At 46.7% G+C, this 18,685-nt stretch overlaps 1 protein-coding gene across 1 annotated transcript in view; it reads right to left on the bottom strand.

The window, feature by feature from the left end:
- Positions 1 to 18,685, bottom strand: part of MORC1 (MORC family CW-type zinc finger 1) — a 77,456-nt gene that overhangs the window by 42,376 nt on the left and 16,395 nt on the right. The window contains exons 8-11 of the mRNA XM_054974432.1: positions 15,833 to 15,938; positions 13,499 to 13,624; positions 6,518 to 6,594; positions 5,640 to 5,713 (exon numbers count right to left, since the gene is read on the bottom strand). Coding sequence (XP_054830407.1) covers positions 5,640 to 5,713; positions 6,518 to 6,594; positions 13,499 to 13,624; positions 15,833 to 15,938 — 383 coding nt within the window. The remainder of the gene's footprint in view (positions 1 to 5,639; positions 5,714 to 6,517; positions 6,595 to 13,498; positions 13,625 to 15,832; positions 15,939 to 18,685) is intronic.

The raw sequence follows: 18,685 nt of genomic DNA, 5'->3' as shown, positions 1-18,685 counted from the left end.
ACACCACTCAGAGACAGCTTACCTGTACTGGCAGTACAGGCAGGCTGCCGCCAGTATCGCCCACCTTCCTGCCTTCACGGGAAGGATGGGTGTCGTGGCCGGGACCCATTTCCCCCTGCTCAGTGGGGACAGCAGGTACCCATGGATAGGGGGCACTGTGCTGTGCAACCATATGTGAAACAGCTCCTGAGCTGCCCTTTGTGCCCCAAAGCAGCAGCAGCAGACAGCACCCACCTTCCTGCCTTCATGGAAAGGGTGGGAGTCGTGGGACCCATTCCCCCCTGCTCATAAAGGAAAGCAGGTGCCATGGACAGGGGGCACCGTGCTGTGCAACCATATGTGCAACAGCTCCTGAGCTGCCATTTGTGCCCAAAAGCAGCAGCAGCAGACAGCACCCACCTTCCTGCCTTCACAGAATGGGATGGAACATTCCACCCTGCTCAGAGGGGACAGCAGGTGCCATGGAATAGGGGGCACCGTGCGGCACAACCGTATCAGCAACAACTTTTGAGCTGTCCCTTGTGGCCAAAAACGGCGGCAGCTGACAGCAGCCACCTTCCTGCCTTCACGGAAAGGACGGGATGAGCAGGACAGGAGAGGTTGTTGGGAAGGGTCATATTGGTTCCATCCACAGAGGCCGAGGTTGAAAGAGGGAATGTCCGGGAACTTGTCAGGGAGAGGATGCGATGGGCAGGACAAGTTGTGGGGAAGGGTCGTTTGGGCACCATCCAGAGAGGGAGAAGTTGAAAGAGGGAATGGGAACTTGTCTGGGAGAAGACAAAGGGAACCAGCAGTGGAAGCAGCCCCGAGAACTGAGGGGGCTAGAGCCCACTGCAGAGGAGCTTGGCCTAGAACCACAGTAGTCTTGGGGTGGCTCAGAGCCCAGGTAGGTCCAGGTTGATGGAGGAATACCCAAGAAAGTTGAGGTTGACCTTGACAAAGGTCAACATATCCACCAGGCCTGGGTGCAGATGTGCACAGCGGGGACAGAGGAGGTCTCCCAGGTTGGATAACACCAGCTTGCTCTGCAAGTTGGTGGGAGGGCAGGACAGAATGTTGGTTGCCACGATGGAGAGGTCTGGCTATATGGCAGATTTACTCGCCCAATACTCCAAGGGGTTGGAATGGGGGCTTGGTGGGCTCTGTGAGGTACTCTTGCACCATAGCCCCCGCTGAGTCCTCCACTGTGACAGACACGCCCACTGTGCTGCAGCCAACCACACAGCCAACCGAAGAAGCCCAGAGATCACGTGGGGCCATTTGGGTGGGTCTCTCCTGGTGTGGCTCTTTTCCCACCTCCTCCCACTCTTTATCCGCCGTCTGCCACTCGCCCCTGCCCAGTTCCCTCAGGTCTGCCCTCTCTTTCTGGAAATAGAGCACTGCTGTGTGGAGCTCCTTTTTCCAGTGCTACATTTGAGCCGCTCACATTTTGATGCTGCCCTTGATCCAGGGGTCACATAGGGAGGCCATTTGGCACGGCACCTCATGGCAAAGAGGATGCAAGCGCTCAGCCACACATGCCTGCATCCTCCTCACAAAGGCCCTGACCCTGGGGAGCAGCTCTTTCTCGTGCTCGAGCTCCTTGGCCAGGAACTGGTCAAGCCTGTGGATCAGGGGGATGACGTGACCCAGGCTCGCCTCATAGTAGCACAGGAGCTCAATGGCCTCCTTTAAGGGTTTCAACATCCAGGACATCTGGGCAAGGACTCTCCACTCCATGGAGCTGAGACTCAGCTCCTTTCCTCAGAACCTCTGTAGATGACAGGATATCCTGCAACGGGCCCTTATGCTCCACCAGATGACGTAGGAGTGCTACCATATGTCGTAGGAGTGCTACCACTGGGTGGGCAGGTCCTGAAAGAGTTGGTGATTGGGGTCCCCCTTCCCTCTGCCTCTGAAATAGCTCACAGGAAGAGTTAATGCTGCGGTAGGAAGCAATGCGGCGGCAGCTGTCCAGCAGATTGCGCAGCCACAACGTTCCCTTGTCCCAGTTGTCCCTTGGCTTGTTCCCTAGCCTAAGCACATCCCTCATCACCAGGTGCAGCTTGTGCACTATGCACACCAGGCCCGGGAGGGATGCCTCTTTCAGGGCTGCAAACATGTTGCTTCCCGAGTCCATCACCATGAAGCCACGGACAAACCCTTCCCCCCTGGCCGTCCACTCCCTCAGTGACGCCTTTATGGTGGTGGTGATGTTCTTCCCAGTATGGAATCGTCCATCCCCCAGGCCTGGAGAAGTACTACCCTGTAGCCTGGTGTCAAGCAGGGCACCTTTTTCTGGGTGCCAGTTCTTGGCCTGGGGTGGTGGAGGTCCTCTGGTTGTCACCAGTGGGCAGTGATGGCAAGGTAGCCATGATGGCAGCTGCTCCAGAGGTTGGCCGTGAAATGTTCTGTATGGCCTTTGGCGGCTGACAGCTCCCTGAACACCATGTCTCGCACAGACTGGTAGAGGGCAGGCAGGACTCGACACCCAATGGTGCGCCGTGATGGCATGGAGAACCATGGGGCAACGTGCTGAAGCAGCCTTTGGAAGCCCACACCCTCCACGACAGATGGGGGAATCCTTGCAGGGCAATCGTCTCTGCCACGACATGAATGCCCACTCCTGAGCCCTTGACCTCACTCTTTTTAACGGCACTATCCCCAACCCTGATGGAACAACCTCCCCAAAGGCGGCCTGCCTGACCATTCCGCTCCTACCAGCAGCAGCCTCAGGGCAAGGCTTCTTGCTTGGGGTGGATTCCAGTGACCCTTCTACTGATCCCGGCTCAGAGGAGCTGGTAGCCCTCTGTCTTCCTCCGCCGAATGTTTTGCTGGCTGAGGATGGAGACCGCAGGCTCGGGTGGCGCTTCTTCAGGTGTCTGGTCAGGACCATCGATGACAGGTGCTTCGGGTCATTGCCCCTGCGCACCAGGCCATCACAGACATGGCACCGCACCACACGGGAGTCATTCGGAAGGGCTTGAAAGTGCCTCTATACAGAAAGTTTGAACTGCAGCCCACTAATTGTTCCAGGGGAAGGACGAAGGGTTACTGGCCGTGCTGTGGAGCTGGCAACGGAAGATGGAGTGAGGGGTGGACTGCAGGCAGGGACAGCACCAGTAGTTTGGGATGGGGACAGGATGGATGTTTCATCGAACCCCAACCATTCCTCCATGGATACCTCAGCCTCCTCCTCAAACAGTTTAAAGAGTTCCTCTTCCCCTGGCAGCAAGAGCTCTTTGGCCTCCTCCACAGCCTCCACAGGTAAATTTTGGGGAGTGGGAGTCTCTGCTGCCCCAGTACTTCTTCCCATGGGGCAACCGGAACAATCTTTGCACTTCCCCCCACGACAACCCTTGGCCCCCACTCGAAGCCAGAAAACAAGGATTAAGGAGGAAAGAAAAGGAGAGAACACTGTGAGCCCTCAGCTGAGGTGCCCACTGAGCTTGGCCCCAGGGCCTGGCAGCAGCCCTGGAACCAGAGGGAGGGGGTAGAGCCCTAGCCCAGCACTCCCAGAGACCTGACCAGATCAGGCACTAATAATAATGTTAGCCCTCAGCCAAGGTGCCCACTGAGCTTGGCTCCAGGGCCTGGCAGCAGCCCTGAAACCAGAGGGGACAGATCCCTATCTCACCACACACAGAAAAAATCTAAGCTCCAATGCACTCTCCTTGTCTCTCTCCCAAAAGGCTAGCAACAGCTCTCTCCCACTCCACTGCCTGCTGAAACTGAAAGCTAGAGCTTGGAGCACACTTCCTTTTATAACCAGAGGTCCCATAGAGCAACACAGGAGGTCTGTGGTTGTCAATCAGAACTGCCTAACAGGGTTTGCAGAGATGAGATTGGAGTTCCCATGGCCACAGAACACTCCCCTCCTCCCTTCCTTCCCCCCTCGTGTCCGCTCCCATGTAACCAATTGTAACCAATTTGGAGCTCCACACTTGGAAGGAAGACCTGCCCATCAAGCTAAGTTGGGCTTAGACTGGGGTTTCCAGGGTGACAGCAGGAGTGCAGACAGAGTTCAGGCAGTCTCTGCCTCTGTTGCCAAGGGAATTGATTGAAGGTGCCTGACTGTCTGGCTTCACAAACAGTGGACGAACACAATGAACAAGGCTTGCGATGACCACTTGTTCGTCTAGAATGGGGTCTCACGAACAGCTTGTTCACGAATTGCCGATCGGGCTGTTCGTGGCTTTTTTGCGTTCGTAATGCTGTTTGTGCCCATGTCCAATTGTGGTCTGAAGCCTAGCAAATAAGTATAGTGGGAATTAGCACTAGCGAACATACCTATGAATATAAATGATCGTTTGTGTAGGTACAATTAGTCTATAATTATCACACTGGAAGTCTTCTGAAGTGGAAAGTGCTTTCTAAACATTCTTTAAGAAATAATTAAAGTTGAAGCCAAGGCAGTTTAATAATGACTTTTAAAAGCCTCAACAATGGTAAATATGCAATTAACAAGGTTTGAAAGTCTTTCCTACTGTTTAAAGGTCATGCTAGGCAAAAGCTCCAAAGAATATATTTTTTAGCAATTAACTTATAAAACTAATGATGTGGCTAGGCTAAATATGACAAATATTGATGCTATAAATGGAAATGTGGGTCAACAGGTGGACCACTATAAAGCACAGGAGTAATATAAAGTGCTAGGAAATTATCTTGCTCAAGGCCATTGAAATTAATGGAGGGTAGTGGAAATTTGGCACCAGGCACTCAAAGGATAACCCAGCGGCAAGAGTCATGGACTGTATGTGCCCAGCCTAAGGGCCAAACTACACAATCAGTTTGGTGTAGTGGTTAAGAGCGGCAAGACTCTAACTTAGAGAACTGGGTTTGATTCCCCACTCCTCTGCTTGAAGTCACAACCTCAGAGCTCCGGAACCACAAGTGACAAAAGGCACAGATTGGACACTTGTCAGCTTCCCTCAAGTTTTGATGGGAAATGTAGGCAGCTTGGCGGAATGTTGGACAAATGACAGTTGAAAAGTCCATTGGACAGCAGACAGAGAGCCAAGCTGCAAGACTAGGATGCCTACATTTCCCATCAAAACTTGAGGGAAGCTGACAAGTGTCCAATCTGTGCCTTTTGTCACTTGTAGTTCCTCTCTCAGCCCCACCCACCTCACAGGGTGACTGTTGTGAGGATAATAATAGCATACTTTGTAAACCGCTTTGAGTGGTTGTTAAGTTGTCCTGAAGGGCGGTATATAAATCTAATGTTATTATTATTAACATCCCTTTTAACAGATTCCTTGCCCTTGGTCACTTTTCCTGCAGCCACAGAGCAGCTGAAGGGAACGTCATTTTGAACACCTGTGGGGGCCTCATTCTGCTTGGGAGCACTATGTGAGGGGATGAGAGGTTCCTGCCACATTCATCTCCACAGTTGGCAGTTAGTATAAAGTCTCCGGATTAGCTAAGCCTGGCATAAATACTAGGAGTTGGGCCTGGCTTTTTGCAACTTCCAGACCAAGCCACTGATCTCAGGGACCCTGAAATAGAAAACATACTGTCCACCTGTTAGCCTCAGTTTGAGGCTAACAGATGGTCCCATGCTGTTTCACAGCTCACATTCCTTTCAAAGGGACTTGTACACTAAACAGCTCCTAAAAATAGATTATAAATACTTTATAAAGGTTTAATTTATATTATACCTCATTGTGTTCATGCAAAAGAGAGCCTTGCAAATGTTTCTGTCTGCCCTCTGCTCCCTTTCCAGCATGTTCAGCTACAAGTGTAAACAAAAGCATTTGTCAAACTACTTTGGGTATTTCCTGCCCAACCCACAATATCAACAGTACTGAATCTAGTTAGGTGGTCTGCGACACTGGTTGCCATTAATACTAGTGCCAATGAAAGATATGTTTGGATTGCGTCAAGCAATCCCTTGTCCCTGCAGCCCAAGTTGTAGAGGAATTAGCTGGGCTTCTTATGAGAAATTCACTGAGAAATTAGCTGGGCTTCTGATCAGCCTCCTCCCACAAGCAAGACTGGGATGCATCTCCAGAATAAGAGATAAGAAGAACGTGACTTCTAGCTTATCACCAGGAGTTGACTTACGTTTTCTCCCCACCAGTGCCCTAAAAACCTCGGCTGGTTATAGATAAAATTTCCCAAGCAGATACCAAATGCCAACTCCTAGCTGATCTTACTTTAGTGGGGTGTCAGTTTCTGCTGGTTACAAGTAGCGTATTCTTGCCAAGAGATGGCAACAGGTTGCCAACAGCTGAAGGGCCCACTGTTTAACTGACAACCTGATTGCCATTGGTGAACAGAAAGTGAGCAGAATTGGCAGGTGTTAGAGCATCCCTACTCTCAAGCACTACTGCAAAATACCTCCTGTAAAGGAAATAAACCAGGCCACCTGAATTCTCTGAGGAGGTGGAGAAAATGAGTCATTGTGAAGTAAAGCGAACGTTGTGCATACTACGTATTCCTGTTAACAAATAAAGTTAGCAGCCACTCAGAGCAGCTTTGGGAACATGGAAACATAACTGTGATATTTATATTAAGATTAGAGGACACTACTTACCACAATTCACTTTCATTTCTGCTGTTTTTGGTTTATCAGTAGCAATTTCTTTAAATGGTGAGGTATATGGATATTTCCTATTAAGACACAAAATATATAATCAAGTTACATTTATATATTTATCACTCAAGTACTGAACGTAGTTAGTCTTAGTTTTATTTATAAATGCACGAACACTCATTGGTTCAGCTCACTTCCTGTTCTCCATTTGCAAACAGCGGCATATCTTTTGATGACTGGTTTGATAAGTCATTGATCTGTTTGTGGGTGCTTGACAGGTTAGTTCACTGGATTTCTTACTAACCATGCAACACAGTGCAACTGGCTTTTTGTGTATGTGAGTTCTCACACAGCCTCATCGAGGGCTACCATCTCCCATTATTGCTGCATAACTGCTCTATTCAGCAGGCAATTGTTTAAATAGACAATTAGATCACTCACAAATCATATAAATCAGTCATCAATAAATGCCATGCTTCAACAAAAACCTACCCTTCAGTCTTAATGCAAGTAGTGCTTGGTGATGCTAATGGCTCCTGATTCGTTTGAATCAGCAATGTCTTATGCATCCAGTTTTGGGAACCCCTGATGCATACTGGTTTAGATCACTCACAAATCATATAAATATAAATGCTATATTTCACCAAAATTCTACCTTTGGGTGTTTGGTTAAATAGCCCTTAGTGATGCTAATAGCTGCCAATCAGTGTGAATCAGCAGCCTCCTTAAATATGTGCAGTTTTGAGAAAACCTAATGCAAACTGTGTTGGCTGGCATTCACGGCTGCTTGACATGAACTGGACAAATGAGTGGTCAGCTGTCATCTGATAACTGTCTTCAAACACAGTAAGTTCAACCATCAAATGTGCTCACAGTGAAATTTGCAGCATCCCCCGTCTCATTCATAACACCTCTGTGAAGCAGACCCCTATTATTCCCATTTGCAGAAGGCCACACTCAGAACACTAGATAAATTGTTCTCTGCCTGCTCTACACATTTGATATAACTTGTGAATGGCAGGTACACACGTATTCCCAATAACTGCCCCTTTCAGATGTTACCTTTCACCACACATATGCAGAGAATGCATTAAACACAATACTCCTGAGTCCTCCTGATGCACAGTGTAATGATTTTAAGTAAATGTGTGTATGTGTCTTTAAATGCTTGGTGTGGCATAGATGAAGAGTGGGGGTGAAAGAGAGGGATGAGTGAGTGATGTGATTGGTTGATGGCTGATTCCGCACACATTGGATAATGCACTTCCAATCCTCTTTATAGATCATTTGGAACGGATTTTTTCGTGTGCGGAACAAAAAATCCACCTCAAACGATTGATAAAGTGCATTATCCAACGTGTGCAGAATCAGCCTATGACTGAGAGTGTGGGTGGAGTGAATGCAGTTTTAGACTGAGAGTGGAGAAAAAAGATTCAGTCAGGGCAAGAGAGGCAAGTTGTGTGCAGCCTGCATATTTTTAAGCAGATCTGAGAGAAATATTTAGTCAGGAGAAAGCAGGCAAGCTGTGTGCAGTCTGAGCTTGTTTAAATTGTCCGAGAGAAATATAACCTATGTGGAAACCTGAACTGTGTGTTTGTGAAAGAACATTCAGTCAGGGAAAAGCAGGGAAACTGTGTGTGCACCTGAGAAAAAGTCTTACTTCTAATTGAGAGAGAAATTAATATCAAAAGCAAGCAAACTGTGTGTGAAGCCTGAGAGAAGATCTGTGTGACTGGGTTTAAGTAACTTTAAGAATTGAGAACGACTCTTTTGAACCTATCAAGCTTAAGAAATAATATGAAACCAATACGTTTCTTATAAAAATAAAAGTTTATTTTGTTTTTGTTTTTTTATCCCAGAGTATCTGTCATTCCTACATCCCATTCCTTTCCTCAGGGCCACATAGTACCACAAAAAAGCCTGACCCTTGGGCACGTTACTAAAAGGAAAAATTTAAGTTATTCTGGAATTTAATATTCCTGGTGGCAGCAATCTACCCAGAGAGCGTAAGAGAAAGATGAAGGGCAAAATCTACCCAAGAGAAAGAAAAGGTCGTAACACATAGCATCACCATTTTGTCTAAAAGGGGCTATTGTCTCTTCTAGACAATATGACAATTTTACTCATTGGGAGAATTGTGTGCAGCGTGTTATTTTCATACATGCTAAGGGCTAATTATGCAGTAATCTTACCCTCTAAAAGTGGTGGTGGTGGGGAGTAGGGATGTGCGTTTCGGCATTCAGAATGCCGAAAGAATGCCGAAACAAAAGTGTTTCGGCTTCTTTCGGGGAATGCCGAAACGTTTCGGGGAATGCCGAAACGTTTCGGGTAGCCGAAAGAAAAAAGCCGAAACGTTTCGGGATTCTTTCGGCTTTCTTTCGGCTTTTCTATGGGAAAATGCCTCCGTCTTCCAGGACGCCTGGAGGAGGCATTTTCCCACCGAATAAGCCCAAAATTGGTGGAGACCTTCCTCTAACCCTTCTCTAACAACCACCCAAGTTTCAGACAGATTGGACTTTGGGGGGCCATGTTATGGCCCCCCAAAGCAGGTCCCCCCATCCTCCCATAAGAAAGCGAAGGAGCAGCATATTGTTAGCATGCTGCTGCTGATCTTTCTTCATTATTTCCTATGGGGAAAAAATGAAGAGGCAGGCTTCCTTTGCCAGGGGTGGCATTTTGCATGCAAAATGCCCCCCAGCCCTCAGGGGCCCTTCTCCCACCCCTCCTCCCACCCCCCACCAAGGCTCAGCCTGCTCCCACTTGGGGGGGCCATTTCATGGCCTCCCCAAGTAGGTGCTCTAATCTCTACCACTGACAGCTGGGGGAGGCTTGTGTTGCCAGGGGTGGCATTTTGCATGCAAAATGCCCCCCAACCCTCTGGGGCCCTTCTCCCACCCCTCCTCCCACCCCCCACCAAGGCTCAGCCTGCTCCCACTTGGGGGGGCATTTCATGGCCTCCCCAAGTAGGTGCTCTGCTCTCATCTCTACCACTGACAGCTGGGGGAGGCTTGTGTTGCCAGGGGTGGCATTTTGCATGCAAAATGCCCCCCAGCCCTCTGGGGCCCTTCTCCCACCCTTCCTCCCACCCCCCACCAAGGCTCAGACTGCTCCCACTTGGGGGGGCCATTTCATGGCATCCCCAAGTAGGTCCTCTCAGCCCCTAAAGTCCACCCCTTACAGCCCCACACAAACCCAATTCCCCCCCAGCTGCCACACACAGACCCAAATCCCCACATTAGCCCCTCACAGACCCAAATCCACCCCCACCTGCCCCACACCCATAACCCCAGGAACAGGCTGGCAAAGGCCAGCCCTCTCCCTTTGTTCCCTATGCTGGGAACTTCTAAACTCTCTTTCCCTAGGCAATTCTGCACAGCCCAGGGGTGCCACAATGGTGGGCACACTTCTGAGTGCCAGCTGGTCCCTGTGAAAGAGCACCTGAACCACAGACACCCTCCCTCAAATTCCCCCACCACCTACAGAGATGGCTGGCCAGCCAGCCCCATTGTTCCCTATGATGGGAACCAACTGCACAACAAAGAATAAAACAAGAACAACACAAAATAAAGTTTTAAAAAAATTATTTTCTCCCTTCCAAAGTACAAGTAGGCAAAGCATTATGACACATTACACCAGCAGTCCCCCACACAGAAAAATAACACAACTCACTTAACATCAGAGAATCACAAAGCATGATTCCTGTCAAAAACACTTTATTTCTTGAACAGCTTTAGGTTACACAGCAGGGGGGAACACCAAAGGGCATGGCAGCACTATCTTACACAAAAATAACACAACTCACTTAACATCAGAGAATCACAAAAACACAATTCCTGTCAAAAACACTTTATTTCTTGAACAGCTTTAGGTTACACAGCAGGGGGGAACACCAAAGGGCATGGCAGCACTATCTTACACAAAAATAACACAACTCACTTAACATCAGAGAATCACAAAAGCACAATTCCTGTCAAAAACACTTTATTTCTTGAACAGCTTTAGGCTACACAGCAGGGGGGGACACCAAAGGGCATGGAAGCAGTATCTTACACAAAAATAACACAACTCACTTCACATTAAAGAATCACCCCAAAAAATAGCTGTCAAAAGCACTTTATTTCTGTAACTGCTTTAGGTTACACAGTAGGAAGGCACCGCAGAGCAGGAAAGCAGTGTACTACGCAAAAATAACACAACTCACTTCACATCAGAGAATCACACAAACACAATTGCTGTCAAAAACGGTGAAGTGGGTTGTATTATTTTTTGTAGTACATTGCTATCATGCCCTGTTGTGCCCTCCTACTGTGTAACCTAAAGCTGTTCAAGAAATAAAGTGTTTTTGCCAGGAATTGTGTTTTTGTGATTCTCTGATGTTAAGTGAGTTGTGTTATTTTTGTGTAAGATAGTGCTGCCATGCCCTTTGGTGTTCCCCCCTGCTGTGTAACCTAAAGCTGTTCAAGAAATAAAGTGTTTTTGACAGGAATTGTGTTTTGTGATTCTCTGATGTTAAGTGAGTTGTGTTATTTTTGTGTAAGATAGTGCTGCCATGCCCTTTGGTGTTCCCCCCTGCTGTGTAACCTAAAGCTGTTCAAGAAATAAAGTGTTTTTGACAGGAATCATGCTTTGTGATTCTCTGATGTTAAGTGAGTTGTGTTATTTTTCTGTAAGATAGTGCTGCCATGCCCTTTGGTGTTCCCCCCTGCTGTGTAACCTAAAGCTGTTCAAGAAATAAAGTGTTTTTGACAGGAATCATGCTTTGTGATTCTCTGATGTTAAGTGAGTTTTGTTTTAATTTTTCTGTGTGGGGGACTGCTGGTGTAATGTGTCATAATGCTTTGCCTACTTGTACTTTGGAAGGGAGAAAATAATTTTTTTAAAACTTTATTTTGTGTTGTTCTTGTTTTATTCTTTGTTGTGCAGTTGGTTCCCATCATAGGGAACAATGGGGCTGGCTGGCCAGCCATCTCTGTAGGTGGTGGGGGAATTTGAGGGAGGGTGTCTGTGGTTCAGGTGCTCTTTCACAGGGACCAGCTGGCACTCAGAAGTGTGCCCACCATTGTGGCACCCCTGGGCTGTGCAGAATTGCCTAGGGAAAGAGAGTTTAGAAGTTCCCAGCATAGGGAACAAAGGGAGAGGGCTGGCCTTTGCCAGCCTGTTCCTGGGGTTATGGGTGTGGGGCAGGTGGGGGTGGATTTGGGTCTGTGAGGGGCTAATGTGGGGATTTGGGTCTGTGTGTGGCAGCTGGGGGGGAATTGGGTTTGTGTGGGGCTGTAAGGGGTGGACTTTAGGGGCTGAGAGGACCTACTTGGGGATGCCATGAAATGGCCCCCCCAAGTGGGAGCAGTCTGAGCCTTGGTGGGGGGTGGGAGGAAGGGTGGGAGAAGGGCCCCAGAGGGCTGGGGGGCATTTTGCATGCAAAATGCCACCCCTGGCAACACAAGCCTCCCCCAGCTGTCAGTGGTAGAGATGAGAGCAGAGCACCTACTTGGGGAGGCCATGAAATGCCCCCCCAAGTGGGAGCAGGCTGAGCCTTGGTGGGGGGTGGGAGGAGGGGTGGGAGAAGGGCCCCAGAGGGTTGGGGGGCATTTTGCATGCAAAATGCCACCCCTGGCAACACAAGCCTCCCCCAGCTGTCAGTGGTAGAGATTAGAGCACCTACTTGGGGAGGCCATGAAATGGCCCCCCCAAGTGGGAGCAGGCTGAGCCTTGGTGGGGGGTGGGAGGAGGGGTGGGAGAAGGGCCCCTGAGGGCTGGGGGGCATTTTGCATGCAAAATGCCACCCCTGGCAAAGGAAGCCTGCCTCTTCATTTTTTCCCCATAGGAAATAATGAAGAAAGATCAGCAGCAGCATGCTAACAATATGCTGCTCCTTCGCTTTCTTATGGGAGGATGGGGGGACCTGCTTTGGGGGGCCATAACATGGCCCCCCAAAGTCCAATCTGTCTGAAACTTGGGTGGTTGTTAGAGAAGGGTTAGAGGAAGGTCCCCACCAATTTTGGGCTTATTTGGTGGGAAAATGCCTCCTCCAGGCGTCCTGGAAGACGGAGGCATTTTCCCTTAGAAAAAAGCCGAAAGAATGCCGAAATAATGCCGAAAGAATCCCGAAAGTCGAAAGCCGAAAGAGATTCTTGTTTCGGCTTTCGGCTTTAACGATAGAGAATCTTCTTTCGGCTTTCTACTTTCGGCTATAGCCGAAAATTTTTGGCTTGCACACCCCTAGTGGGGAGATATGGTTTTATATGCAACTCTCTGTGTTTTTGCTGTTTAAACAGTGTGCCAGTCCAAATGCATAATGGCAAGGTGGAACAGGGAGTGCATGATCCTTGCATGGCAAGGAAAGACAAAAATTTTTATGAATATGCAAGTAAGTCTCACAAAGAACAAATTATTCAAAAGTCTCTTGAAGCCACAAAAACTACAGTCACTTGACAAAGTGAATACCTACACTTACCTACACATCAAGTATAATCAGTTTGGCTTCTCCATGTTATACTTATGTTCTCCCTCCTTTTACATGCATCTCACTGTTGATCAGGCCTCAGCTTTCTTGTAACCCCCATTAGTACATTGATTTGCCTTGCTCTGTTGTTTTGTGTGTGCTACAGGTTCTAAGACTGAAGTCCATTAAAGAACTGAACTCATAAAATGGCCTAAAATTATTTTGTGGCACCTTTACAGAACAGACTAAACAACTTTCACTCAGTGAAGAAGAAAAAAAAACAGTGAAAAAAATCTGATGTGAGGTGATTATCTTATGCAGAGTGTTCTTTGCTCTGGGTCAAAAGTATTTGGTCACAGCTGATTACCTTTTAATGGTCCAGCCTGCCGGGGTGATCGGAATTTGCCTTAGATTATAAATTGCTCTGCCATCAAAGTCAATTTCTTGTTATGGCCAAAAAGGGTAGTTAAATGCTTCCAAACACATTGCTTTGAAAATTTAAACATCTAGCTGTGTAATAGTAAGAGGAGCTGACTCACCTGGGCCTATAAAAGCAGTATGGTAAGCGTTTGGTTTCTACTTTCTGGGCTTGAATGAATATCCTCATTTGTGGGTCAAAATATAATAGAGCTGTATAAGCCCTCAGTGATCGTTGCTCTGGAAGGCTGGCAAAGAAAAGCATTTAAGAAAGAATAACTTAAGCCCAAAGGGAGAAAATCTACTACATGGAGCGCTTTTTTGTAAACAAAAAAGTGACAGTGCTTACATATAAATTTGTGCTGATATCCACCAATTCCCCCCTCAGGCCTTGGAAGAGCCCTCCCTCAAAGGTAGCAGTTCAGTACTGGAAGAGCCCTCCCTTAAAGGTAGCAGATACAAAAAAAGGCCTGGCCACATGTAAGAAATTATAGGCATAATCAGCTACACCTAAACAAGCTCTGAAACCCCACAGAGCTCGAAATAAATGCTCTTCAGCTCCATAAAGTGTTCTATAGATCTTTTTAAGTAAATTGTAACTAGTTCAAATGTTAGATAAATGGCAATTTTACCCATTTACTGGAGAAGTTTTTTAGCAAGAATGTCCAAGAGAAAAAACCCTCCCTAACCAGTTATCGAGAACACTACCTTAGAATGGTAAAACAAATGTCTTACTCATGATTGGGTCCACACAATGGAATGTTAAGCTGACATGCACCCGTCTAAGCCCACTGACCCTAATAGATTTCAGAAGGTGTAATTCTGCTTAGGATTGCACTGTTAGTGTTTTTCTGATGCTTTAAAAGTGTATCAGCTGGATTTTATTTTATTTTGTTTCTAGACAATTCCATAGTCTGACAATCTGTTTTGAACATACGAAGCAAGAATGTGCACTCAGAATCTCTTGATAATTAAGGCATAACTAATGTGTGTTAAATGTTCCTAAATATGAATCCTTGCTGAATAATAGCAGAACACACAATGAGCTTACTGCATCCGGTCCAAACTAAATGTTATGTCCTCCATGGATTTGACCTGTGGATGCCAATGCCAATTTAGAGAAGAAACTGACCATTTAAAAATGCCACAAGGGCCCAATCTTGAGGGCACAGCAGGACCAGGCAATCTTGTTTCCCGTGTGTGTCTTTGCAAGTGCTGAAACAGCTGGCTCTGTATAAAACGCTCTAAGTAGAAAATCCAAATGATCATGGGAAAATTTCATTGATCTGTTCCTTTCTGGAGGGAACATTAGCACAGCATCCCCCCACCCCCATTTTTTGATTTGGACAAAGATAGATTCCCTCATTCCTATGGAATCTCTGAAATAAGGACTGGCAAAAAGAGGGACCTTGTCAACTATGAATCCTGAAAAGCTTGCCCCACCTAGCAAGGCAAGCTGCTGTAGCATAGTGGTTAAGCTGTGAATCAGCTGGTTTGAATTCCACTACTTTCATAAGCTCAGTAAGTGGCCTTGGGTAAGCTATTGCCCACAGCCTTAGCTCCCAGCTTTATTGTGGGGATAATAATAACACTGACTTTGTTCACCACTCTAACTGGGGCAACAACCTGTTTAGAAGAGCAGTATATAATCACAGTTATTATTATTATTAAACGTATAGGTCACTGAATCCTTGAAGTTTCAGAATCATCTAGGAACTGTACCATGAGGGCCCAATCCTGCCCTCAAAAAATGGTGCAGGTAAAGACAGGAGCCCCTTCTCCCACTGCACCATGGTTCCTGCATCAGGTTCCTGCGGCATTTTCCAAGAAGAATTCCTGAAGTAAAATAGCAGCAGTGACTCTGGGTTGTCTCAAAGGAAGCTGTAGTGTCTAGTTGTGTTCCCAAACATACTACAATGTTATTGGAGTATCATTCTGGATTACTTCCACAGAGATTTTTGCTCTACTTTGGTATCCAAATGGGAGGTTTTTTTTGGGGGGGGGGGGAATCCCCATGACTTTGGTTCCTAATAATCCATTTCCTGGGTCTCTCCCTCCCCTGGGTTTCCTGAAATCTTTCACAAACCTAGTTTGATTTGCTTTTGGTACCTTAGCAGTCAAAATAATTTTCCATACCATATGAATATGAAGGTCAGCATTTTTTAAGATTCCTCGAACCCCCATGGCTACCATTTCCCCTGCAAAAAGCTCTCTGGGCTGTGGTGGTGGGGCTGAGTCCAAGACAGTGCAAGGAAAACTGCCATGTGGACTCTCCATTGCTGCAGTGAAAGCTAAGCATTTTTAGCAGAAGCAAGAGCTACACAGAGAATTGTCTCCATGTGAAAGCAGTCCCATTCACAGATTTCAACAGCACCTGAAGAACAAGCCACTCAAATTGATTGTAAGGAATATTATTATTTATGTTGTTTGTATATTATGATGATAATTGAACTTACTTTTCATGCGCTCCAGCAATCAATATATCTACTTCATCTGTCTGAATATCAAGTTCTGGTTCGCCATTGAGCATGAGTTTCAAATTGTATATCATCATCAGAGTTCCTAGATGTAAAATTTAATATAGATTACTAAAATATCATCTACCTATTAAAGGCATCAATTAAAATGGCCATGAAGTGATAAAGTAGAGGATCATTACACTATTGGGGTGGGGACTATTCACAAGATTAATCTCTTTAAAAAAATTAATATATATCAACTGCCATCTGATATTTCTGAACCATATTCATTAGAGGTACACAAGTTTCCAGGGAGCTTGCACCCAGAGCTTTCAAATGGAGACTTCTAACAGGAGAGATGAGCTAGAAGTTTAGCAAGAAAGTCTGAGGGGGTGCAGAAGAGTACCGTTGAAGTCAGAGTTTCTCAAAGATGTGACATACAAGTTCTGCATTAGCAAGGCCAGTGTATCACATTATCCTTCCTGGCACAGAAATCTAAAACACCCTCAAAACAACCAAAATTGTTACAAAAGTAGAAAGCCTACAGAGGAGTGGGGGCTATCCACTGTTTTGCAGGGAGTGCCGCAAGTATGATTATCTGCCTACTGGGCAGAAATTGTGGGTGTGTGCTCAATGCATGAAATTCTGGTTCTCAGGAAACAGGTTCATTCCCTTGAGGCTAGGGTTGCTGACCAGAGAAGCTGAGAGAGGTGGGGGGGGGGAGAGAGGGAGAGGTATGTGGGTGAGACTTCCAGGGACCTAATAGAACAGTCCCACTCCTTTGCTCCTCTTCTTTTGTGGAGACTGAGCATCTCAAGGTTGAACAATGTCAAGGCTGAGGACGAGGGACATGATCCTTCCTTGGATGATGGATCAATACCCTTTTACACCGAGGATACCACTCTGTGGCTGCAGGGAGGTAGACTTTTGGTAGTGGGTGATTTGATTAGAAATAAAGAGTGTGGGGTCTGTGGCTGGCATTTTGACCACTCTGCCTTCCTGGTACAAAGGCAGTTTAATAATGACTTTTAAAAGCCTCAACAATGGTAAATATGCAATTAACAAGGTTTGAAAGTCTTTCCTACTGTTTAAAGGTCATGCTAGGCAAAAGCTCCAAAGAATATATTTTTTAGCAATTAACTTATAAAACTAATAAAGAGTGTGGCGTCTGTGGCTGGCATTTTGACCACTCTGCCTTCCTGGTGCAAAGGCAGGGTTGCCAGTTCCCTTGCCTCCTAGATGGAGGACTGGTGGTTGAATTGCAGACAAGGGGCCCTACTCAGGTTGCGTGCTCCGAAGGATGTAACTTCCAGTTGAAAAACAGAAGAAATGGGGTCTCAGTAGGGGCAAAATTGGCCCCAAACAATTTTGCTGTGTTTTGGGCTGATTTGGCCCTGCTAAGATCCTGTAGCCTCCGATTTTCAACTGGAAGTGTCATCAAGACCTCTGGAGCATGCACGTCATTTCACTGTGTGCTCCAGTGGCCCCAGTCCTGTCTCCCCCCTCCTGTCCCTGCCAGGTGAGTGGTACTGGGGGGAGCAAAAGGTGGGGGCAAGGATCCCTATGCTGACATTGGGGGGCTGGCATCATGCCCTGTCTAGATAGGTTGACAGATAGTGCTGGGGAGGAGTCAGCGGTCATGGGGTGCATATTGGCACCAATGACATTGGAAAATGTAAGAAATATAGTACTATGATCCTGAAGGAAAAAATTAGGTTACTGAGCAGAAAGTTAACGTCATCAAAAGTAGCATTCTCAGAACTGCTGCTGGTTCCATGCTTAGGACCAGCTAAAAAGGCACAGATTAGGGGTCTCAATGTGTAGGTGAGCAAGTGGTTCTGGGAGGAGAGGTTTAGATTTGTTAAGCACTGGGGAACTTTCGGGGACAAGCCAAACCTGTACAAAAGAGAGAGGCTCCACTTGAACCAAAGGGGAAATATGCCCCTGGTGGTTAATATAAAAAAGGTGAGGGAACAACTTTTAAACAGAGTTGGGGAATCTTTCAGTTTAGGACAACTCAGTCCAAAGGGATAATACTCAGGGTATTATTTGTAGAATCTGGGAGTGAGAGTAGGATGAGAAAGAATAGCCATGTGTGGAGACAAAAGGGCCAAGGGAGACAAGGGTTGGTGGAGAGAGAAACATGCTATATGTGTCTATATGCTAATGTTACAACCCTCTGAGATAAAATGGGGGAGCTGGAGTGCTTTGGTGCTAAATGACAATGTAGATATAGTGGTATTTCAGGAACATAGCAGAGTGGGGGGAAATCAGTGGGAGATGGTCAGCCCTGGCCAGCTTTGTAGGAAGGACAGGGAGGGACATGTTGGGAGAGGTATTGTGTTGTATATCAAAGAGGGCATGGAGTCAAACTATGAAACACAAAGAGCATAAACTCCCCAGCAGAATTTATGGGTGGAGATAAAGTTGGTCATAGAGCCAAGCAGAAGGCAGTCCTACTCTATGCTTTCTTTTGTTTAGCCAATTTTTAATCCATAAAGGACCCACCATATTATCCCATGACTAACGTTACTTGGGAGTCTTTAGTGAGGCACTTTTTCAAAAGCTTTTTGAAATCCAAGTATATTATATCTGCTGGGTCACCATTATCAATATGTTTGTTCACTTTCTCAAAGAACTGAAAAGGTTAGGGGGGCGGGGGGAGGTGACACAGGTACATGTACCTCACTTTCCACAGTAAATACAGATGCAAAGAATTTGTTTAGCTTCTTTGGCATCTCCCCATCTTCCTTTAGCAATCCTTTTATCCCTGGGTCATCCAAAGACCCAACTGCCTCTCTAGCCAGTTTCCTGCTCTGGATATATTTAAAGAAATGATTATTGTTTGCC

Source organism: Eublepharis macularius, chromosome 3, assembly GCF_028583425.1.
Source record: "Eublepharis macularius isolate TG4126 chromosome 3, MPM_Emac_v1.0, whole genome shotgun sequence".
Classification (NCBI taxonomy): domain Eukaryota; kingdom Metazoa; phylum Chordata; class Lepidosauria; order Squamata; family Eublepharidae; genus Eublepharis; species Eublepharis macularius.
Note: the sequence above shows the minus strand (reverse complement) of the source record. Positions and strands in the feature narration are given on the sequence as shown.